The 26142-nt window shown below is 37.1% G+C and overlaps 2 protein-coding genes across 8 annotated transcripts in view; one reads left to right on the forward strand and one right to left on the reverse strand.

Moving 5' to 3' along the window:
• Positions 1 to 253: 253 nt before the first annotated feature.
• The window catches only part of LOC138934114 (uncharacterized), a 31866-nt gene continuing 5977 nt past the window's right edge, over positions 254 to 26142 (reverse strand). The window contains exons 2-9 of the mRNA XM_070297550.1: positions 11927 to 11985; positions 10082 to 10280; positions 6728 to 6812; positions 5845 to 5994; positions 5041 to 5213; positions 4519 to 4632; positions 3448 to 3900; positions 254 to 481 (exon numbers count right to left, since the gene is read on the reverse strand). Of these exons, the coding sequence (XP_070153651.1) occupies positions 254 to 481; positions 3448 to 3900; positions 4519 to 4632; positions 5041 to 5213; positions 5845 to 5994; positions 6728 to 6812; positions 10082 to 10280; positions 11927 to 11973 (1449 nt within the window). The 5' untranslated portion in view covers positions 11974 to 11985. The remainder of the gene's footprint in view (positions 482 to 3447; positions 3901 to 4518; positions 4633 to 5040; positions 5214 to 5844; positions 5995 to 6727; positions 6813 to 10081; positions 10281 to 11926; positions 11986 to 26142) is intronic.
• The window catches only part of Tn (tripartite motif containing protein thin), a 71275-nt gene continuing 66736 nt past the window's right edge, over positions 21604 to 26142 (forward strand). The window contains exon 1 of one of the 7 annotated variants that reach the window (XM_070297774.1): positions 21604 to 21674. The gene's annotated coding sequence lies outside the window, so the exon portion shown is untranslated. The other 6 variants (XM_070297777.1, XM_070297775.1, XM_070297779.1 and 3 more) reach the window with 6 other exon arrangements.

The raw sequence follows: 26142 nt of genomic DNA on the forward strand, positions 1-26142 counted from the left end.
AAAACACAGATTACACACACTACTGTGTATAGCATATTTTGTTTCAGCAATATATTTTTTTTATTTCATTTATTAATCTCTCGTTAATTTTATTTATAAATTTTTTTACACACTTGCTTATAACTTACACATTTCGTGTCTCGGTAATATATTTATCTTTTTTTTTATTTATTAATTTTTTTGCGAGAAAGAGCGAAAATACGTTAGGGAGAATGCTATCTTAATAAACCTTTTATATAACTAATATTACGGATTAATTTCCGCCGAGTTTGTCGGTCAGATTAAAATACAGACGTCTGCGATTGGCGGAGATACTTTCACGATCAAGATCCGGCGGTATTACTTTTTCGTCATTGTACCGAATTGCAATATCTATATCGGGCTCTGCCTTCAGATAGAAGAAATATGGAATATTTTCTTCGGCTCGTGCCGTATCCCTTACCAATTTTTCGGCCGCTTCGCGTTTCGCTGTTGCTTCTTGCTGTAATTGAACACGTTATTAATTTTGCGTATGAATAAAATTATTTCCATATAATTCAAGAACACATAATCTTATACAATATTATTATATTATTTACAATATGAAAAAAAAAGAACGGTTTTATATAAAATTTTTTAATTAAGACGGATATTGCACGAGAGAGAAAGAGAGAGAGAGAGAGAGAGAGAGAGAGAGTTTTTTCATATTAATATATATTTAATATATTACGAATGTAAATTTTAATGTAATAAATTACAAACATATTATAATTTTCGTGATATTATGGGGCTTTTCGATAAAAGCAGATATGCAGATAATATAGGCTTCTAGTAATTTTGTAAGCTGATCGCATTTTGTCGAGTGTGTTACAAACAAATCATTAATCTCTAAACTCGATATCGGTTCAATGTTACACTGATGGAATCTGGATACCAAATAAACACGTTACACTCTCACTGTTACGCTAACGTAAGCGGAGACAATGATAAATTGACACTGTCTATCATCTTCTAATTCGCGGCTGAGAACAATTCGCCATGTATGGTGTTTACGAATATCAAAGCATAGACAGCATGTTATCGAACAGCATAAAATTTCCATCTCGGAATATATTTTTCTCTAAAAAGAGATGATATATATAGGATAATATGATTATAATACGATTTACGATATGACAACATAAAATTAAAAAAACTGCTTGTAAATCTGTCGAATAAACTTTATTCTCTCTCTCTCTCTCTCTCTCTCTCTCTCTCTTCGTTTCTATGAAAAAATGTAAAATATAATACAAAATTTATACAATATGCATATATTATTCCCGAGCTATTTAAAGGTAACGTTCTCAAATATTCTATCGCGAATATTCGCTTAACACCGCTTAAAGCCGCTTGTGTGATGGTCGTTTCGTTACGCAATTAGTGCAAGCCATGTCATTGACATTTAAACAGCCGATAGATAGATTGCGGTAGCAGAAACTTAGTTTTACTTCTGCATAGCGAGTAAAGTGGTGCTATCAAACGTAACGATTGATTGCAGCGAGCTAATAGCGGTCTGATTGATTGCCGTAATGCTATTCGAATGTTCGCCGTCGCTTTCGAACGTTGACCAGTGTCTGCGTCACTGTCAACATCAATTTCGTACGTATCTCGAAATTGCAATCCAAATTTCCAGATATTTCCGATTTTTGATACAATTCGTGTGATGTAACCGCGATCTGATTTCCGGCACGGCATCTAATATTCATTTTCGTGATTTTCATCGCGGTTAATGGCCTTGCTACACATTGATCGCATCGCATTTATAAATCTACCAGGTATATAAATATGAAACCGGAATTTACCCATAGATGGCCCTAGCTGTCAATGTAGTTACCGTCAAACCGCGTCATTGGCGCCATTTTCTTGTTTTGACATCTGATAAAGATTTTCAACTCGCAACAATACAAGTTTCATACAATAGCATAGTTTTTAATAGCGTTGAACATGTCGAATTTTGTGCCTGGAAACTACGATTTGCGGACAGCATTGATTTTCTGTTACCATTTGAAGAAAACTGCTGCAGAATCGCATCGAATGCTTGTCGAAGTTTACGGTGAGCATGCTCTTGGTAAATCACAGTGCTTTGAGTGGTTTAAAAAATTCAAAAGTGGCGATTTTGACGTGAGAAACGAAGAACGTGGAAGACCACCGAAAAAGTTTGAAGACGGCGAATTGCAAACATTGTTGGATGAGGATGACGCTCAAACGCAACAACAACTCGCGAATCAATTAAACGTGACACAAGAAGCCGTCTCCATACGTTTGAAAGCCATGGGAAAGATCCAGAAGATGGGAAACTGGGTTCCACATGAACTGAACGAAAGACAGCAGGAAAACCGAAAAACCACTTGCGAAATGCTGCTCGTCAGGTACAAAAGAAAGTCATTTCTCCATCGAATTGTGACTGGCGATGAAAAGTGGATATATTTCGAGAATCCTAAGCGTAAAAGATCATGGGTAACTCCAGGCGACTTCGACTGCAAGACCAAATCGCTATGGACGGAAGACAATGCTCTGTGTTTGGTGGGATCAGAAGGGTGTGATCTATTATGAGCTGCTAAAACTTGGCGAAACCGTTAATACTGAACGCTACCGACAACAAATGATCGATTTGAATCAAGCTTTGCGTGAAAAACGACCAGAATATCAAAAAAGGCAACACAAAGTGATTTGGCTTCATGATAATGCACCATCACACACAGCAAAACCGGTCAAGGAAACGATTGAGGCGTTTAATTTGGAAATACTTTCGCATGCGGCTTACTCACCAGACTTGGCTCCATCCGATTACTACTTATTTGCATCGATGGGACACGCACTTGCTGAGCAGCGCTTCACTTCTTACGAAAATGTACGAAAATAGCTCGATGACTGATTTGCCTCAAAGGAGCAACAGTTTTTTTTGGCGTGGCATCCACAAATTGTCAGAGAGATGGAAAAAATGTATAGCTAGCAATGGGCAATACTTGGAATAAAATATTTTTTATCATTTTCATACAATAAACGTGTATTTTCTATACAAAAATTCCGGTTTCATATTTATATACCTGGTACATACATTCGGCGTTATAGAATTATTTTATGAGAGATATTTATTTTCTTTTTTGCGCGCTTTCTGATTTATTGTTTTAAAAATTTCAAAATTTCGCGGAATAGCATGTCAATTATTTTTGTACCTTCGTTACTCTTTCGGACAGAAAACATTCCGGAAAACGGATCTTCTTTTCATATTTCCATAACATGTGACATTAAACGGAAACACGTTAGATTTATTTACATTACTCCTGCGTATAGCCAGCGAGTTTCATCGAAATTTGGACGTACCGTGGTTTATAAACACTTCGTGCTACATTTCCTCACATAACGGTCTGTATCACGGAGTTTACGGAACATTGTCATTTTCACGAACGATCACGGTTTACATACCACGGACAATGTCGCGGCGATCTCGGGCGATGGCATCAAGACGATAGGCTCCATTGTCGGCCACATCTGGGGTGTCGTTTCCGGTTGCGGTGTCGCGCGCCTGGTCGCATCCGGTTCCACAGATGGGGAGGCGGCATCGGGTTCCGCAGAGGCAGGCTCAGCCTCCATTTCAGCTGTCTCCTTCTTCGTGGACGGCTCAACTACTTTGGATTGATCATCCGATAACGCTATCGACGCTTCGACGGTGTCTCGCTCAAGCGAATCTTTCGTCGTCGGGGGATCAATCCGGCCCGACATCGTCGTTTCCTCTATCGGTTCAGCGACGGCGCTTTCAGGTTGCTTCATTGAATATTGAGCAGGGTGCGAAGCAGCTACATCCAATCTCGATTCGCCGTCGTCTGTTCCTCGAAATTTCGCTGTGGTCATCACCGTTCTGCCGGCAATTTCCTTTATGGCCTATCGCGAAAGTATCGGGGATCGATATCACGCGGGATACGCAATTATCGTCATAATTCATCTGAATCTTAAGAGCTAATAAATGACGCAGTAAGACTACAAAAAGCTACACGTAAGACTGTAATAAGACCGATAGCGTAACTTTTCTTCGGACATCTCGATCCAATTTATATTATAAATTAAAATATTTAAATATTTAAGTCAAATATAATATCATGTTAGATTTAATATGTCGTATTTAACTTAAATATTTCAATTTGAAAAATACAAAGAAATAGTAATTAATTGGGCGAATTTAGTAAAGTTAAAAACTTTTTTTTTCTCAATGCGGTTGCTAAGGAATATAGGTGATTTTTATTTATTTCCACGCCTATTATATTATTTTATTTTCTTATTTAGCATTATTTAATATCATATTTCTTTGAAAATTATTAATTTCTTGTTGCGTTTCGTCATTTTCGCATCAGTAAGGGTATATATAATCGGATATTTCTTGGAGAAAATTCTTGCATTTTTATAATGAGATTCGCGAGTGCGCCATAGGCATTAAAGAACCAGAATTAACAGAACGCCTCTTATATCGTAAAATTAAAAGAAAATATTTTATGAGATAGTTACTTGATCAGCGGTTTCTATCCAATGCTTGTAATAAGATCCGTACAAGGTGGCTTGATGCGTAAAATTCTTCAGGAATTCAATTCTTTCTATCTCGTCCTGCGGCATCTTAAGACTCTGCACAAATTAAATGACCGTCTTTCGGTCAAATTGAAATGCATCTAAAGTGAAAAATTTAACAAATGAATAAATCCTCAAATTTGCTAGAAATATAAAAAATAATAAGTGAGATCTCGAGACGCGCAAAGTCATATATAAAAGCTGTTTCAGTTTATCGCGATTGTAACGTCTTGCCTTTTAGGTAGCGCTTTTATTGCATTTATCTAATAAAAGCGTGGGAGGAATAAAGACGGTATCGGGAGGGATCGTCGCGCCATATCGCGGAACAAAAAAAAAAAAGACCGAGTGAGCGATGTCGTTTCGGGAGCTCCTCGATCACCCTTCTGTAAAGACGCCGAGAAATCGACGATTGCACAGAAATTACGTGCGAGTGGGCGGGAGAACAATCCCTCCGGATAAAGTTACCGGAATCGTTTCCATCTGATCCTCTTTCCTCTCGATCGGACAAGAAGTCAAGGGCTGCCGACTTGTTCCTGGCCAAACCGTCGCGGTTTCCATTGCCGTCTCGCTCGCATCCGTTGCCATCCTCGTCATCGTCCTCGTGCTCTCCTCTTCTCCGCCTTCACCTGTCCTCCTTCCTTCAATCAAAAGCCAATATTCCTGCAGACAATACTGAAGATCCTATTGTATAGATACCGCCAGCCCCCTGTACATCGGACTCGCAGGTGAAATGAAATACGTCGCGAAACGTCACGTGCAATCCGCACGTCAGGTGGTGCGCCAGATTAAGCACGACAGCCCCCTCCTGACGAATCTATAGGCAAACAACTGATGAATATGAAATGGCGCGATTCCAACTATGTCAAGTTCCGTGCAATAATTCTTCATTTAAGGGGAAATGTATGTAAATATTTTGAAGTTATATCGCGGAACGGAAAGCCACACATAAAGATTGTTTAACTTTAAGGCGAATAACTTGAAATTTGTAGAAACAACGATGTACTTTTTAATTTATCTCGCTTTACCAAAGACAGCTTTTCAAATTAGTTTCTCTTTTCTCTTTGTAAAATTATTATATCTGTTTCACTTTCCGACTAAATAAATAAAGTTTAACGGCTCTGTTAATGCAGAGAGAGAGAGAGAGAGAGTCAGATGTACTTTGGCTTCTCTCAGTCATCCTCCTTTTAGTTATGAAAGATCATCATTTATCCCTGGCGTTACGTACGCACGAGATGATCTCGCGATATCACGCGTTCGCGAAGAGATTACCAGTGCTCTCAGTCGTTAGATTGTTGCGAGTTCGTGACGTCGACGAGCCTTGTTTCGCGTTCGAATCGCTTGACGTTACTTCCGGTGATTCATCGACTCGCTTCTTCAATGATAGTTTTGCGGCAAATGAAATGTCATTAGTGGTTTGATCTTTGATGATTCCGGACCTTTCCAAAGTGGTGACAAAAGAGTTTTCTTTCTTGACTGAAATTATTGTCATAACGTGTGACAGCGGTCGAAGAATTATTATTATTTTTTTTTTCTTTTACAACAAGACATTTTTTTTCGATCGAATTTTTCAAAGACCAAAATGCGATGAAAAATACAAATCCATTTTTATTAGAATCTTTATTAAAAAAGGATGTCTCTCGTTTTGAAAATAATGCTTTTAATAACGATCGCAATTTTGACTAAACGCGTGCAAGCATTTATGTCGTATTTTAGTCGGCTTTATAGAGTTTATATAATGCAAAACTTTGATATTATATGTTAAATACATAAAATCCCACCCGTGATATTAACCGGCTAATATCTCGCTTGAAAATCTCCGCTGTAAAGCCATGTGAAATCTGTTTGGAATAACGTGAAAGCCTTAAATGACTCGAAACGTGGGAAACAATGTATGCGGTTTTAGATATTATGTTTATATGTCAAAAATATTACTAAATTTTTTTTTAATTTGATAATCGCATTTTACTATTTACGTTAGGAATTTATTTTAAATTTTGTTCTGTTACTTTTTTAGCGATATATAATGTGAAAAATTTTAAATTGAAGTTATATATAGCGTGAAAAAATTTGATTAAAAGTTTTGCTCCGATTTTACGTATGCGTGAGACGACTTTGACATGTAATAAAGATGTACATAAGTATCTCCGCATACCGTTGAAAGCATTAAAGGATACATCTCTCTCTTCCTTTTCTGTTGCCATCGCGTTATCAAGGATTTCCACGGACTTAGCGTTTATCTATGAAACGAAAGATAAACACTCCTGCATTAAGATCATGAAATCTCGTATAACGGAATTGAAAAGAAACGAGGCGAATAAACAGTTTGCGAGGTACTCTTGAAAATTTTCCGCCGCTCGCATTCTCTTTTTGGTCGCGCGCGTATTCTTTCTCTCAAAACATATTTTAGCCTGAGGAGGAAAATTTATTAAAAAAAAAAAAATAAAATAAAATAAACAAAATATTTCTAAAGTTTCTGCGCTGTGTTATCGCTCGAAGGAATAAACGTTAAATCGCGAAATACGGCTCAGTAAATATTAAGACGTAACATATTGCAATTTTGTGGAAAATGCATGATATCCGTACTGTTTGCAAGCGTCGTCTCTAAATATTGATAGCAAATATCCTTCTTCTTCCTGACCCAAAATTTTCGAGCGAACATATCTACGTTTTTCTTTCCCCATAATTTTACTACAATTCGCTGATGCTGATAGATTTTTTTATTGCTACACACATACACACACATTCGAAATATTTAAAACCGTATATTTGCAACTTTCGGTCATAAATATGTTGCTTTTAGTGAAAAGGTTAATTATCTGCTAATTTATCATCCATCGGTTCGAACGTTCGAATAAAAGACACTTATAAAATAAAGAATATAATGCTTTCAAGAAAAGCATCGTGCGACCTATATACACGAAATGCGTAATGACAACTGTAAAAGAAACTTTGACAGGTAATCTCTCTCGTCTACGTGAGAGACATTAATTGAGGCAAAGCTCGATCTTTTATTATATGTATACATTGGAAGAAAACACCCTGTGTACATTCAAGATAAAATTTATAATTTGCCGTTCTTTCGCGAATCCTAATATCAACGGTCAGCGTTCAACGAAACGATAAATGGAAACTTTGAATGATTCAATTCTCGAACCCTTGTTCCGTAACTCAAGAAAATTGCAATGTGAAATTGTATAAGATAACGGTTGCGTGATATCAGTTTTTAAGAATTACTTAAGATAGTTAGATTCCAAATGTTTTGTTAATTAAATATATTATCTATGGCATAATCATATTACTAATAATTATATTTTTTACATTCTAATAAAAATAATTATTAAGAAAATAGATATAGCAAACACACACACACACACACACACACACACACACATATATATATATATATATATATATATATATATATATATATATATATTGTACTTACTAAATAAAAAAATATATTTTACTTTTTGATTCAAGTATTAAGATGATTAATTGTCTGCCGTGTAAGCTACAAATCTCAAAAAGCTGAAAAAGTAACAAATATCAGTGTAAATTCGTCGAAAACATTATTTTTTAAGATACGAATGATTAAAAGGCACTGTGCTATGTATTGGGTTGAGTAAAAAGTCATTGCGTATTTTTGCAACAGATGGCATTAGTTCAGTTTTGGCAGTACTAGAGTCATTCACACATATGTTTGTCATATATCGTTTAAAAGCTGACGGTTTAAGCTTCATTCTAAAAAAAAAATTGAGCGATTTGGTTTGGAGATTTTACAACAAGTTAAAGATGGAAGACCAAACTGTGCATTTTCGCCATATTTTACTGTTTAACTTCCGTAAAGGGAAGAACGCGCGTCAAGCTTGTGAAAAATTGCGTAAAGTTTACGGTGACGATGCTCTACAAGAACGTCAGTGCCAAAACTGGTTCAAGAAATTCCGCGCTGGTGATTTTGATCTCAAAGATGCTCCTCGGTCAGGAAGGCCCACCGAGGTTGATGACGACAAAATAAAGGCATTGATCAAGTCAAACCCACGTTACACGACACGAGAAATTGCAGAAACATTGAAGATCAGTCAAAAAAGTGTTCACGTCCACCTAAAGAAGCTGGGATACGTAAGCAAGCTCGATATTTGGATTCCTCGTGAACTCAAAGAAGTTCATTTGACGGCGCGTATAAACATCTGCGATATGCTCATGAAACGTGAAGAAAACGATCCTTTTTTGAAACGAATGATAACTGGTGATGAGAAGTGGAATGTTTACAACAATGTGGAACGCAAACGGTCTTGGTCCCGACGTGATGATTCGCCTCAAACGACTTCAAAAGCAGAACTTCATCAGAGAAAGGTTATGCTCTCAGTGTGGTGGGATTGGAAGGGTGTGGTGTTTTTTGAGCTCCTACCAAGGAACCGAACAATCAATTCGGATGTGTACTGTCGGCAATTGGACAGTTTGAACGAATCTGTCATCCAGAAACGTCCGGAGCTCGTCAATCGTAAAGGAGTTGTGTTCCATCACGACAACGCGAGACCACACACATCTTTGGCGACCCGTCAAAAATTATTGGAGCTTGGATGGGATGTGTTGCCCCACCCAGCATACTCGCCTGACCTTGCGCCGTCAGACTTCCACTTGTTTCGCTCTTTTCAAAACTCCTTGCGTGGAATAACGTTAAATTCAGATGAGGCGGTAAATCAGCACCTTGTTCAGTTTTTCGCCAATAAAGACAGGTCCTTCTACGAACGGAGAATTATGAAGCTCACCGAGAGATGGCAAAAAGTCATCGAACAAAACGGAAAATATATCATTGATTGATCTTTGTTCTTTATATAAATAAGTGACTTTGAAAAACATACAAGAAATACGCAATGACTTTTTACTCAACCCATACTTATACGGCATTTCACTATGTATATGTGCGACTTCTCTGTCTCTCTCTTTCTCGTAATACAATACATCCGATACGATCAGCTTCCATATATTGTTGACTTTCTCATTACACGGTTGTCTGACTATATCAACATCGCAACAATATCCTAGATAAACGAAACAGATGTATAATATATTCAGGGGAAGAAAAACGAGGAGAATTTATTCTTCCGGTAATCTCATGAAGTTTCCCTGGGGAAAAAATATTGTATGTCTAAAACTTGGTTAGACGCGCTCGGCTATTTAATAAGTCTTTAATACTGAGAATTAAAGTTTCGGCATTTTTTTTAAATTCCTCGGATATACATATAAACGATGTAAAAAGGGATTATCCGATTAATTTCGTTCCACTTTAGACTCTTTTTCAACTAATCTCTTTGTCAGAAATTTATATAATTAAACCATCAAAATCTCCCCATTCGATTTAAAGCTATTAACTTAGAATTGTTCGTTCTCATTCATTATAAAAAGAATCCGGATAATGTGTATACATATAAATACAATGCGCAACGTTGATTCGACACGTCGCCTCTCAGGTATCGCGATTTAGCGAAATAGCGTCAATACTTACGACGGATTCAATCTTGCTGCTGTCTCCCGGGACGTTGCTCGCGACCATTTGTAGACGCTCGCCGATCAGATCAATGTTCGCCCGTAGCCATTTGTGCCACTCGTCGGCTATCTCACCGACCCCGGTAAGCCAAACCATCCAAATCCGCAGCTTTTCCGACGGTACGGCGTACAGACGTTTCATCGACCGCACGACTTCCCTGTCTCATTACTTTGTATCAGATAAAGTCAAAGTTTCGATCCAAAATCGAGTGGAAACGATAAACGTGCGGAGGCGACGCGCTGATATTGACACTCGCGTGAACAGGAAATGCGCTATTGTCGTGGATATTGGGTAGTTTCCTCCCCCGCTATCTCTCTCTCTCTCTCCTTCCCTCTCTTTCTCACTATGATAGCTTTGCATTAACCACGATTACGCAAATGTACGCACATACATTTATTATCTAACATTAATAGTCAGATTTCCATAGAATCAAATATTCTTGGCACATTTTCACAATTTTGTAATATTATCTCGGTTTAGATATGTGATCGATTTATTTATAAGAGAATATAATAAAGAGTACTTATATATTTTGTCTAAAATGAAATAGAGATTATTTTTTGGTAACGCATGTTTTGCTGTTCGAAAAAAAAATATTTTATCGTTACAGGCTTTTGTCCTTCAAGCTTTTAATAATTTACAACAGTCGTTTATCAAGCAAATATGATTCTCTGGTTTTAATGAAAGGACCTGTTGCGCTCTATCTCATCAAAAAGGAAAAAAAAAAAAACAACTAATTTAAACTCTAACTCTATGTTCGCGGCTGTCATAAATATCAGTCCGATAGAGCCGATTCATTTCATCGTACGTATTTGAAAATTGACATAAAGCGAAACGACCGTGGGGAAAATAACAACGAGACCTGATTTTCTCTACAGTGCAAATTTATGTTACAAATCCCGCCGAATCGCATCAGAGATTTCTCGTGTTCACAATTTTTTTTCGCTGTCACGCGCTGGCGGAAATACACAATGATCCCATGTAGAGCGAGCGCATCGGACAGGAAATTGGATCGCGGTATATAGCGGAAAAGAAGAAGGGCTTTTACCGGACACGAGTGCAACTTATACGCACGATTCGACTTTTACAAAATATATATCAAGGGTTTACTGTGTAAAGCCGTGTCGCACAATCAGGGAAATAAAGGTTTCGCAAATAAGGTAGACAAGAGACGGAAAGCCCGACGTGGTGGCTTTCCTGTTTTTCGACCGGTCTCGATTTGCGTCATTCAACCTACACTTTAGACTAAAATTATCACGATCGGCAATCATCAAACTATTTTGAGATAGAATTCGAGAAAATTGCGCGTTTATAAAAAAATAGAATCTTTCCTATGTATTCGATATCGAGGTAATGTATCTCAATTAATTTGTTAGTCAGAATCAGCAGATCATTAATTTTTATTAAAAAAATGATATAAATTTCTTTCCTATTTTGATTTACCGTGTAAAAATTAGTTTGTCTCTTTTTCTGGGGAAAAAAAAAAGTATTTTGTTAATAAAAATGAAAAAAAAAACTGATTTATATTTTTACAAATAATAATTATATTTACAAATCGGTTAAGCGTTAATTTTCTATATTTTTCTTCGTATCGTGTAATAAAAAGATAAGAAAGAGAATCAACGTCGTAACAAATTTGCTATTTATGGTCAGTGCGCCGCGAAGTAGCCAAAGCGTTTTAAACAAAAGTACACGAAATAGAAAAGAGAAAAAAATGAACGAAAGAAAGAGAAAGAGACAGAGAGAGAGAGAGAGAGAGAGAGTAGATACGGACTGTATCATCAGCTAGAAAAATTGTCTTACTCGCTGGGTTTCGCAAAATCCAGTTCCGGTTCTTCTAACGATGCCATTGGAATGTCTTTCTGGGAAACAAAGTAGATCAAGGATAATGCAATTCTATAATAAAATGTAAATATATAATAAAGATGTAATTTAAAAATACATATTTTATGAAATGACTGATTTTATTGAAATCATATATTCGTGGCGCGTAATTTGTTTTTCCCGTGTAAAATTTTAATTTTAATATTTTCTTAAACTTGCAACTATTTATTTATTGAATTCTATATTATTAATTTATAACGCTCTCGCCGTATATTATATTAATAATTAACTGTTCTCCGTTATTAGAAATCTCGAGACAAATTTCAATATCTGCTGAATTAAATGTTTCGGGAATCATTAAAGACGAGTATAATTCTCAAGATTGCACGACATCAGCGAAATTAAAGCACGAGCTATTTTCACTTTAGGAATTGTACTTGAATCCGTTGTTATTCAAAATGTCTGTAATCAGTATCATTGATATACACGATATACGTACAAAGTAGCCAATAATCCCTAATCTTCCCAGCTTAAGCAGTCTATAGGCATTAATACGGACCAATAATCCTGAAACAATTAACCACCTGCTAGGTATTAACCAACCCTTATATTGCCCTACAACATCGTGTGATTCTCATTTTACTAACTAAATATCACAAATTACATATCTAACAGCGCAAAATTATAAAGCGAAAAAATACAATTTGTTTAAATAACCGTGCTCGATTTCATTACCATATTTATCATTTTTGTGTATGTATGTCTATGTTAAACGTAACAGACGTAAGAGATATAATAGATTGTTATCAAAATTATATATATCTTTTATAATGTTCGATTTTGATCGAAAATTATTATACGTACCCTATGCACTTGTCGAATTGCAGATTTATTATTTCATGGCGAAAAATACGATGATATAGCGATTGTTTGAGCGTGCGGGCATATTATTAGGTGTACAACTTTGCTTCCGCCGTTTTTTTCCGAAATTCGAGGCTTTATTGTAAAAAACTGGTTATACATTTATGATTCAAAGTATTGTCCACTCCCAATGATCGTGCCAATTCTTTTTGACTTTGACTCGAGTCTTCATTAAGTAATGCCTCCAATTCTGCATCTTCGAAAACCTTCTCTCTTCCACCGCTATGCCGGTCTTCGACGTGAAAATCACCGTTCTTGAAGCGTTGAAACCACCCACGACACGTTCTTTCACTAATAACGGCTTCACCATAAGTATTTGAGAGCATTCGATGAGCCTCAGCCGCAGATTTCTTCATATTGAAGCAGAAAATTAAAACCTCCCGCAAATGACGAGAATTTGGCTCGTAAATTGACATTTTCAATCGAGAATAACTTTATGATGCGGACACAAATCGACTAATGTTTCTATGGGGTTATGTTGACAGATGCCCAAGTTTATCGCATGACGTCTATGATCTATTTATTCCGACCACTACTTACCGCTAAAGCCATTTATAGGAAAACGGCGGAAGCAAAGTTGTACACCTAATATGTGGGCGCATTACGTGTACCCTAATGTAGATCGATGCTATTCAAATAATTCGTAACGTATCATCTGACGCACGCGATGTCAACTACGGCAAAATTAACGGACCGAGCAATGACGATTCGCAAAGGTCTTCAGTAGCAAATATCCATGATGATGAATTTTAGTTCAATTTGCGTTGTAAGAGAGAACAATGAACGCCAGAGATAAAGTCGTCAAAATGTGTATAAAGGTAGATATAAATTATCCTTTCCACGCATTTGAATATGAATGCGTGGCATGGATTATACGTTATAAAATTGCAGGCCGTCAATGGAAATCGAAGGCCGATAGTGTCCGAAAAGTTGCCTGCACAAATTTCTGACTAATAATAACAAGATCGCGCGTTCGTCGCGTTAATAAGTTACGAATTTACTCAATCGCGAGTAAAATAATTAGGCAGTTGAGTGATTAATGCTTAAATAATAATTATTATATGACGTATGCGTGTAAGTAGAGTTGATAGTAAAATACGCGCAAATTGCCTGTAAGAATTGTCTTTTTAATTATATTGAGCGTTTAATTACGTTGGAAATAACGGGAATTTAATTACGTTTATTATTTAGAGACAATGATGCATTATATTACAGTCGCAAATTGCAGCAATTGGATGTTGCATTTATAATTATAACTTTCACGGATTAAACGATAAATGTATAATGCGATTAAATAAAATGTGTAATAAATAATAATTGTACACATTTTATTTAATTTCATTCCATTTCTCGTATTATTATTATTATAATAATATTTAAATATGTCGAGAGAGAAATGCATTATTATTAATATGTATCATAATTCTATAATATTTATAATCATACCTGATATGTGTCATTGTTATTGATAGCTTGTCTCATCGTTAATGGACTTTAATATATAGCTCTAATATATCATTTGACCTACACTAGATAACAACAATATATTATTATATTATTATCGTATATCAGGGCTCTCGGTTATTTATATAAAAGAATACTTTATATTTTTTTTATAAAATCCATATTACAGATGAATAAAGTAATATTGTCAATTTTTTTTTAAATGGCTTTACAAAAACATTATCTTGCATACGTGGTCTTGCATAAAAAGCGAAAAGAATTTTAGATCATTATTTCAAGAAAAAGAGAAAAAGAAAAATTCTGTCTATTGTATTTTATTAAGAATGTTCAATGTTTTACGAAAAATATAGTAATTATTTCATAAAGAAACGGCGATACAGAAAATTGGTATCTACGAAACTATTTCGGCTCAATTAATAGGCTTTTTTGTACTTATTAATTTTCCAAGTACGAACGCGATTTCGTGTGTGAATGTAAACGACAAAAGTGTGAAATTAAGATAATCGCATACGCCAATGAAAATAAAATACGCCATCGCTATCCGCGTAATTGTGATACCGCAGTAGCGCTAAATAATTTTGTAATTTAGAATGGATCATCCTGACGCGCATATTCAATTGTAAATTAGATTGAAATGTATTTTCCATCAAGTAGGAGTTGCGCGCCGGCAACGAAACGTGTCTGTCGTACACACATTCGTTACAGTTATAAATAACCTGTGGGCGATAGTGAAAATAGCAACTAGGGGTGTAGGACGCGGTGCCTCGAGTAGCGCTAATGTAAAGAGCGAGATAAATTTCCGCATGTAATAGCATTCGAAAAAAAAAACATTTTCTGCGATATAAGATGCCTATAAATTTTACACGTAATGACATAATATAAAAGACTAATATTTAAATGAACGATTCATTATTGTAAAATTGTAAGCATTCACATTTATTCGCATACTCAAAATAATGTAATATTTAAAGTATAGCTATATTTAAAATATTTTTGATATTAATTATATTTTTTCATATTAATTACAAATCATGTAAAATTTTTTTTTTTTTTTTTTTTTATATCATAATCTATATCACCAGTGTCATTAATTATTTTAAATGAAATGGAAATATTTGATGCGCGTCATTAAAATATGATGAATTTTGATCGGTGATAATTACTATGCACTATAACTCATCCAGATAATATGACGTAATCCGAAGAGCCATGACAGGAAACACCTGTTTGGCCAACCGTGTATAGGTTTATTGTTAGTTCGACGAGTCCTTTGTTTCGGCTCATGTAGCCATTTACGTTAAACGGCCAGTAGCGATATAGGTCTCCGTACAATGTCCATTGTGCGGTGTAACCGCTTGTGAAGGCGAACTTCAAAATTCGGTCTACAAGTCTATCGCATTCTCTACGTTTTAGGTGGATGACGATCGAACCAGTCTGCTTATTATTAGCGATTTCATTCACTTGGTAAGATTTATATAAAAATCGCCGAAGAGAAGAGTAGCGTTCAACTGAAATTTTGCTTATGTGATGCAAAGAAAATGATGTAATATAATTTTATATATCAAATAGTGATTAAATAAGAAAAATATTTAATATGCTAAAGATATAATCACTTTGTGACATAATGATGTATTGACTCATTAAATGAACTTTTGATGTTGGAATTTTATATATACTTCTAACAAGCATGAGTAAAAAAGTGCAAGAAGCTTAATTGGAAGAACTAACATTAATAGTTTTATAATTATATGACTATCTCGAAGTCAAAACGATAATTCCACGCGAAAGTTTGCCACGATGTATTTTTTCACCTCGATCGATATACGACAGTCGACGAAATTCCATCAAGATTAATATGTCAAACATTGTATAAATTTTATTTTTAAAATACCGAGAAATTAATGTCCCGCGCAGATATTCGCGCAAGGTTGTCGCAGATTAAATGAACACGTGGAGATATTAATGTTGTCAGTAACTTGCCAAAATCTTCCAAAGATTATTTCCAACGTCTTGATGTGCATCGAGTAACGTATCTAATACAATACGATAATGTCTGACACTAAAGAAAGACTTATCATTAAATGGGGATCGAGATATACAGGGTGTCCCATTTTAAAGGACACACTCAAATATCTCAGAAACACTGCGTTAAATCGAAAAATGTTTCAAACAAAAGTTGTGTGGCTTCAAGGGGGCCATAAGATGGTGACAATGATTTGACCTTGGAAAATCATTTGAAGGTCATGTGAAGGTCAACTTTAAAATCTTAAATAGAAACCCCCATTTTTTATTTAGTATTCTTATAGCTGACATCGAGAGCTTTTCAAAACACTATAATAAAGTATTTTTTTATTAAGTACTTTTTAAGTTATTTTATATTTTAATCTGACGTATTTTGATATGAAAAATTAAATGTTTCGTAAAATATTCAGTTTTCGATAATTTTACCGTAATACTTCTATGTACAGAATAATGAGACAAATTAATTAGTGCCAAAAAAAAACAAATAATTGTTTAAAAAAATACATTGTAAATAATTTTCTTAAAAACAATTTTATTTTTTATACTGTGCGCAGTGTTTCTGAGATATTTGAGTGGGTCCTTTAAAATGGGACGCCCTGTATATATATAGATTGATAATTACGACCAATGATCATGATAGCTTTATAAAAGCGAAGTGAGATATTCTCGTCGGATTTTCACTTTGATTCGTCTGGAGATATTTATCGATAGCATTACGTCTTCATTTTGGATCTAAACGAAAACACACCGAAATCGTTTCGTAGCGTCAAATCACGGCGGCAGCTTGAGATTACGAGACGAATAGAGTCGAATCTCGTAAGTATCAAGCGGTGATCTGTCGTGAAAACGTCGATGCATTTTAGAGACAGAACGAACGACGATATCTTATTTCTCCTTCTCGATGCTGCGCCTCTCGCTTAATTTGTTCTCTTTTCCGAATTATATTCCTCTTTTTCGTTGATAAAAGAACGAAGTTATTTTTTAGGATAAAACTGAATCGAGATAAATGAATGGAAATATGCGCGAAGGAATATAAAGCACATTTCTTCGTAATTCTATCGATTGAGAATGATTTTACATATTACTGTCGTGTACAAGTTGAATTTCTATAAATTATCATATTTGAAATTTTAATATAATCTTTATTTTTCTCCATAGTCTCTCTATTTCATGAAATAATTATATTTGCGTTGTTAGAATTTATTCGATTAATTTTGATTCAAACTTTTCTAAAGAATTTTATCGAGTAATTCCTTGATTGATCTAGTATGCAGCATCGACTTTCGGAATTCAATTAAACTGGCCAAGATTCGAATCCCAAGTGTCGTCTTCGATTTTTCCAAGAGATATCCATGCCATCGTCGCTGATTTGGAATCCACTTAGAATGGAGAGGCGGAATTTCTGGGTTAATCTTCTCGGTCAAAACGAGAATAAAGTATTCCACATATGCTCGTTTTTATGTAAGAATGTAAGATCAGATTTATGCACGCGATGCAATACCGATAGCGTAACAGAGGATACACGTGTTATATACATTGCGTAAATTTTTAAGCGTGTTTGTCTTGTTTCCTTTTATAGCAGCCGCAATATAATCTTTCGTTTAAAGCTGCAAACCGCTCGACATAATGCACGCAAAATAAACAAGCAGACTTATAAGAAAAAAATCACTGCGTACGCCAATAATAGAGAAGGAACTACTCCATGAGAGTTTGACGAGACATGAAGCCATAAAGTGAATTATTACTACTTGCGATAAAAAATAATATGGGATTGTTGGCTAAGAAAATTTTGAATTGTTTGTCACGTGAAATTGAACAAAAGTATCATATTAGTTAATAAGTAAATAGGCAAAAGTCAGAAAAAAATGTTCTTAACAGAAAAAAAAAAACATAAGTAATATGCAGAAAGACATCGCGGAGTTATAAATATTAAAAAATCAATGATAGATTGTAGTTCAAATTTTTACGAAGAAACAGGTTACATAAAAAATTCTGGACTCTCTTTTAAAAATATTTGATAATTCTAATTAACATTTTCTGTCGAAAAAAAAAAAATAGTAAAATTTACCTGATCAAATTTAAAATATTAAATTACTTGATATTGAAAAAATATCAAATCACACGAATGCTAAATGTTGATAACAATTATTTCCTATTATTTCATTTCTGTTATGTCATTATACATATATATATTATTCGCGAGAGTTAATCTGAAATTTGAGTCACATTGAAGCTCCGAAAGATATATAGTTATACAGATTAATTATATCAAGAGCTTTTTTTGCCATATTAATCATGATTTCGCTCCTCTCCCGATACTTATTACATGTTACATTCTCTTTGTCTCTCTCTTTTCCCATGTTTCCTTTTATTATTCCCGGCCGACTTATTCTATGCGCGAGAATGACGTTTCATCTGCTGCGAATATCCTGTTAATCTATTTTTGAAAATAAGACAACAATCGTCATCAATCGATGCGTTGTATTATGTCAAACATGGATTTCGCGAAAAATGGCTATCTGTGTGCGCGCGTGTGTGTGTGTTTCTGATATAACGTGTGGAATAATAATCGCAATTTCACACTTGAGCGATCTGTCACGTCGGACCGATACTTTTCGCAAACGGCACGCCTTTATTGGCCACACGTAACGACCCGCAAAGTAATTCTTCGCGTCTAATTACCCGTCGGTGCAAACATAGAAAAAGTCACCTCTTTTACTCTCTCTCTCTCTTTCTCTCTTATTTTTTTTCTTTCTCTCTATTCCTCTCAACTCGGCGCGTTTTACTCTCGCTATCATTTATTACCGTCGGGCTTTTGAAAGGACAGGAAGCCATAAATGGGGATGTAAGGGTCGTTACGTCGAGCAATCCGCAGCCCGTACATAGTGTTCCGGCATCCACTTTGTCATCTTTTAAACTCGCCCGTTCTCTCTTTGGGCTTGGTAACGGGTCACATACTTTAACGAGATCTCTTTTAACACATCATCCGTATTTGGAAGAGGAAGCACCGCCGACGCGAAATGCGCGAGCTCAGAGGGAGAGAGAGAGAGAGAGAGAGAGAGAGAGAGAGAGAGAGAGAGGGAAAGAATCCTTCTTCCCGCTCTCCTAACGCTCGAACATGACTCCACGGATGAATTAATCGATACAATTTAAAGTTTCCGTTTATTTTCAACTCGCAGGCGCAATCTTTTACTTGCCACTTTTAATATCATCAAGTAAATGCAAGTAAATATTGTCTTACCGATAATAATTTAATACTGAAATTTAATACTAAAATTTCTTTTACGCGAATTACAATTATCTGCAGGATATCATATTAGGTGTACAACTTTGCTTCCGCCGTTTTCCTATAGATGGCTTTAGCGGTAAGTAGTGGTCGAAATAAATAGATCATAGACGTCGTGCGATAAACTTGGGCATCTGTCAACATAACCCCATAGAAACATTAGTCGATTTGTGTCTGCATCATAAAGTTATTCTCGATTGAAAATGTCAGTTTACGAGCCAAATTCTCGTCATTCGCGGGAGGTTTTAATTTTCTGCTTCAATATGAAGAAATCTGCGGCTGAGGCTCATCGAATGCTCTCAAATATTTATGGTGAAGTCCCTATTAATGAAAGAGGTAGTGTCGTGAATGGTTTCAACGCTTCAAGAACGACGTGATTTTCACGTCGAAGACCGGCATAGCGGTGGAAGAGAGAAGGTTTTCGAAGATGCAGAATTGGAGGCATTACTTAATGAAGACTCGAGTCAAAGTCAAAAAGAATTGGCACGATCATTGGGAGTGGACAATACTTTGAATCATAAATGTATAACCAGTTTTTTACAATAAAGGCTCGAATTTCGGAAAAAAAACGGCGGAAGCAAAGTTGTACACCTAATATATTTCAATGATTAATTAAATGATTAATCCTTTCTGTACGTTTCTCTATAAATCACACTTTTATTTTAAGTGGGAATAGAGAAACGTTTTTACAATGTGTGTCTCTATTTAATGATAAGTAAAATTAACCACGATTAAGAAATATTTATAAATATTTTATAAATATTGCTATTTTTTTTACTTTTTCATTATTGGAAAATAATAATTTTTTATTACAATTTAATAGCCTTACATTAATTCCGGTTACATTGTATTGCGCAAAAAGTGGAAAGCAAAAAATGAAGAGGAAAAAAAAGAGGGCGTTTATATAAGAATTTATACACCATATACAATTTGTGTAGAAATTTAAGGGATTTGCATCCCCGTGAGATAGAGGGTACGCGGATTCTTTCCAATTCTCATAAAATGAACAGTCTTATCGCGCGATAAAATTTAATGTTACAGGCAGTAGATGGGTTTCCCTCATAAGGGAGCTCCCCAAGCGCGGCGAGCCTATTTAATCAACGTATTCGTCCGCTTCTTACGACTTGTAATAAAACACAGATAAAATGTGGCACACCTACGCGCATATTACCTGAACGCGCGAAGAAAATTTAGGGGTTGCGAAAGCAACAATTGGAGATAATCGCGGGCAAAGAGAAGAAGAGTTACACGTAGTCGTAAAACTTCTCCTGGAAGGTTAAAAAGGAGCATCGTCGGATATATCCAGGCGTTCGCTAAAGTTCTCTCGAAATCAGAATTCACCGGGGCACCTCGTCGTTTACGTCGCGATATCTCGTGTGTCGCAAGGTATTTTCGACTTGCGCTTTAGAAAAAAAAAAAAAAAAAAAAAGAGCTATATTGATGTTGTAGGATTTATTTTTTGATAAATGCACGATTGAACAAAGAATAACAAGACACGGACGTGCCAAGAGCGGAGACAAAAAATATCTCGAAATTCCGCGAGGTATTCAATATTCCGCGAACGAATATGGCTGTACTCGAAACGCACTTGCATCAAGATCGAAATGTCATTGAGATGCTTCAAGGACGAAAGAGGACTTTGTTTCGCGACTGACGTCTTCCAAAGTGGATATTCTTCTCGAAGATTCGATTGTCCAGAACAATGCTTTGATTTTTGGATCCAAAAATTTCGATTAGATCGTCCTATCGCGGATTCGATCGATCTCGCCGAGTACGCAGGTATTCGCCGCAAGCTTTAATCCTCGCGAGCTTTCGAGCTTGCACGAGCGATGGCGCGATGTAAATCGGGTTCGAATGATTTGTGAAAGCGATGGTCGGGATGCGGGACGACGGGCGGAAAAGGGAGTCGGTTCTCGGGCAGAAGATCAAGAAAAGAAGGAGGAGGAACAGAGCGCCGACGAAGTAGCTAAACCAGAAATAACTAATAAGACATTCACTCTGAGACGGGCGGCCAGCCGGCCCGGACGAATCGCGGTGCGTCTGAGTAAACTTCGTCTCATCCCGGCATCTTCGTCATCCACACGACATACCGATAAACACCACACTACTTTAAAGCGATACGGCGCCGGAAAGTAAGGCCGGAGGAAGTAGAGAATTAAAGAGGAGGAGAGAGGTGGAGAGATCGCGGAGAAACGAGCGAGAGCGCATATCGTGCGGTACAACATAGTGCTATAAAAAAAAAAAAAGAGAGAAAGAAAGAAAGTGTCGCCGCGGAGAGAGGAAGTTTTACACCATGTGATCAGTGCAAGTGCATCGTCGGCGCATCGCAACGTAATCCATGGGAATCGCATTCAACGAACATCTCCATCCGGTTTCCTCCCTCCTCTTATGGATCATGAAAGAGAAAGAGAGAGAGAGAGGGAGTATCGTCGTCGTCGTCGTCGTCGTCATCGTCGTCGTCTCTCGTCGCTACCGTCGCCATCGCCGTCTAATTTTAAGTGTTAGATAATGCACACACTGGTGCGCACCGATACGCTCGGATACTAAAACGGTATCGTGCACGCACGCACGCCCGCACGCACGCACGCACGCACGCACGCACGCACGCGCGTGAAGAACACGCGCTGGATCGCGACGATGACGATGGCGAGCGAGAGATCCTCTCTGGATTCTGCATATCTGTCCTTGTATGTCCACCCTTCGTGCTTCAAATTGATTTCTCTCTCGATATTTCCCCCTCTCTCCCCCCCCACCCCTTTCCTCGTGTCTTTTTATTCCTTTTTCTAATAATAAATTAAATAAGTCACTGCAAGAACGACTCTCTTTTCCGACTATCGTCCATCGAATATATCTCCATTCGAGTTTCTCGCCACGTTTCTTCCTGTCTTATCGATTTCGTTCGCTCATCCTGATTTTTGTGTCTCTCTTCTCTTTCTTTTTTATTTTCTCTTTGATACATTTATCTTCTTCAACCCTAATCTGTCCTGGGACTCTCACTTTAGTTCTCGCTATTCCCGATGCGAATTTTCTACGCAACTTTCTATTACGATTTTCAAAATTCTGTATTAAACATCTTTCTTCTTCTAATTTAATATTGATTTTCTTGCGCTCTTGCCTGCTAATACCGCACAGCTTCTCATTAAAATGTTTCGTCACTCTAGAGTAAAAGGATTCTTCATTCCGTCTCTCTTTTAAAGCAAGCGACGCTTTATTGCCTTTATTTATACATTTCATTCCATTTCGATTATTTTGTTCCAAGAAAGAGAGCCTCTTTAATTTTGTCTATTTTCATTGTTATCTTTTATCTTGTTTGCTTCCTTTGATTATTCTCTTTTCATGCTAAAAATGTTACACAATAATCACTCGCGGAGCGATAACATTTGCGTTTATCGTTCTACTATCTCTTCTAATTTTTATGCAACAGATTTTCCTCTCATTTCTCAACTCTTTTTATTTTTTCTCTTCTTCCTCTTAATTTACGTATACATTTGGTTTACTTCGGTTTTTATTAACTTGGCTTCTCCCACTTTTCCGTTCTCTCTCTCTCTCTCTTTCTTCTCCCATTTTCCCATTATTTTCTCTAACTATACCAATTTTGCCATCTACCTTCTATTTCGCTCTAATTGCCACTCTTTCGTTTTCTATTCGTTTTCCTCACACACATCATCGCATTTCTCTCTTTTCTTATAGCGAGACGCGCACGATCGCCATCACAATCTCTTTCGAGTCTCTTCGTCTCTATGTGTGCTTGGTCCTCTATACTCTCCTACTTTTCCGCTTTTTAAAGACTTATCCCTTCGTACCATTTTCTTTTTCACTCATCCGTTCTGTACCAGTTTCACCATCTCGCTTCCGTCCCATTTTCAACATCTTCGTCTTTTCTCTCTCTCTCTCTTCTATTTCTCGCTCCATCCTCTTTCCTTTCCACATCTCTTCACTCTTCCGTCTCTCCACGGCCTTCGACGCTCTCGCCGTCTCTTCGTTCTCCATCTCCGTCTGTCTCCGCGTGCTCTAATATAGCCACCCGGTGTCCAATTACTCGCTTCCCTCTTGCTACAGTTTTTCCTCCGCCGCGACGACCACGACGGAGAAAGGATCCTCATCAGCCCTCGCGCGACACGCAGTTCTATTTTCCGCTTTATCCTCCGCGATGCGCCGCGCTGCTCATTCATTCTTATTCACCGGTCGCGTATCTCGTCGACGCCCTCGTGCATTTTTATCGCGTCGCGAACGACAGTCCGATCCTCGATCCCGATGCAAAATGCGAAATCGTGGGGAATCGCTGAGAAACGTAACGACGGGATGGAAGGGTGATAAAAAAAAATATGGAAAACGGGGCGCAGAAATCGATTGAAGTGCGAGTCACGCTGCCTACGTTTCGTGTCCGTTTCGTTTTTCGCGAATGAAACTAACTCGGTAGATGGTCGACGCGATTCCCAATGTATAAAGATTCCGTTTGGCTCGAGTCCAGGAAACATCGGTGAAACGAACGCCACTCGTTGAGACCAGGGTACTTGGATACTTTCGAGAAGTCTTCCGTGAACACACGACGCTTGAAACAATGGGAGAAAAGAAACCACGGTGTAAACATTAAATTGCCATGTCAATTATCAAGCACCGACAATAATCCTCGAAGCGTTAATTTTGTGGATGTCAGAAAATAATTCTTCACTAAACTTTAGTGGCATACCTTTTCCTCTTCACGATGCGTTAGGGTTTGTTAGAGTTGGCGAAATTTTTGTTACAGTTCGTTAAAATCGACTCGTGTCATTGAAAATTGTGATAGAATGTTATAAATCTTTTATAAACGTTATATATTCTGATATGTGTGTTTTTTCGTGAATTAGAAATATAGAAATCGCGCGAATCTTTATAGTTATGCGCGAAGAATCGAACGGTCGAATCGTACAAAATGACCTGGCTAACAGCGGCCCTATGGATATTTTCGCACGAATATCGGCGAATAAAGTTTGCCTCCGTTACAAAAGCGAGGTGCATAAAATCTACGGCGAAAAAATACGGGCTACGCGCGTTTATTTAAAAAATGGCTTCGTAACCAATTGAGCCGAGCACACACAACGATATTGGTAATATTGGATGATTGCATAAGTTCGTGCCCGATTTTCATAGATGGCATTAAGTTGCCGCATGGCGGAGTTCTATTGTTTTCGTGTGGTAATTGTTGCTTACACCGAATAGATGACGTTGTCTTATGTCAATTTAGCGTCAGATATTGTTCAGATAAGTCCATTTGTGCATAAGAGAAATCATTAAAAATGGAGAACGAAAAGGTGCATTTGCGGCATGTAATGCTATATGAATTTCGAAAAGGCGTGAATGTTGGGATTGCATAAAAAAATATTCAAAGCGTTTATTTGGACCGCGCTCCTGCTCTCCGAACAGTCAAAAAGTGATTTGGCAGATTTCGAAATGGTGATTTCAACATGGAGGATCAACCCCGCTCTGGACGGCCTTCTGGCATCGATGATGACATTGTGCATGCCTTAGTGGAAAGAAACCCAAGGATTACAACTGAGGATATTGCTGAGAGGCTGAACATCGATAATTCAACCGCTTTTCGTCATTTAAAAAAGCTTGGATACATTTCCAAGCTTGATACGCGGGTGCCGCATCTCCCGACTGAAAGGAATAAGCTGCAGGAAAACTGCAGGAGTTGCAATGGGAAATTCTGCAGCACCCGTCATATTCTCCAGATATTGCGCCTTCAGATTTTTATCTGTCCCGGTCTTTGCAGAATAGTTTAAATGGCAAGAATCTCAATTCCGAGGAAGCTGTCGAAAACCACCTTACAAACTTTTTTCAAGAAAAACCAAGTTCTTTCTTCAAAAATGGAATCGATAAGCTTATAGATCGTTGGAAAACCATTGTAGAAAAGAATGGAGACTATATAATTGATTAATAAAAATGTTATCTCTAAAATATAATCTATTGAAGTTTATATTTAAATCGGGCACGAGAGAGAGAGAGAGAGAGAACTTATGCAATCACTCAATATATACGCGCGTGTCTGATTTAACGTCGACCTTTTTCACTCGCAACGTCGCCGCGCCGCGCTCTGTTTATCGATCGCGTTGTCAGAAATGATTTTTTTTTTAATCTAATTGTGGACAAATTCGCTCGGTTTCATCCCCGCGTGTTATTAACACGACGATGTAACAACGAGAGACCGTAATGTAAATTACGGTAATGTTTCTCTCCCTGCGATGGCGTTTGCCCGGAATCTCGACTCCCCCAGGCGTCATCACGCTAATTAGAATTCTCGTCCAAGCGCCGTCAACGTCCGGTTATTCTTTTCTCGCTTCGATCCTGGCGATGTTCCGTTCGCTAATCACGTAACGTCCTACGCGCGGTCGTCCTGTAATGCGGCCAAAATACCGTCAACTCCGTCAATCAGCTCATCTTCGTCGGCCGCTGTCGTGCGATCGAGCCACCTTCGTCGAACGCCTCTTCCCGCGTGACAATGCGCTTAAATTTACACGAC

Source organism: Polyergus mexicanus, unplaced genomic scaffold, assembly GCF_030449975.1.
Source record: "Polyergus mexicanus isolate NDT 795.1 unplaced genomic scaffold, iyPolMexi1.0 SCAF_6, whole genome shotgun sequence".
NCBI lineage: Eukaryota > Metazoa > Arthropoda > Insecta > Hymenoptera > Formicidae > Polyergus > Polyergus mexicanus.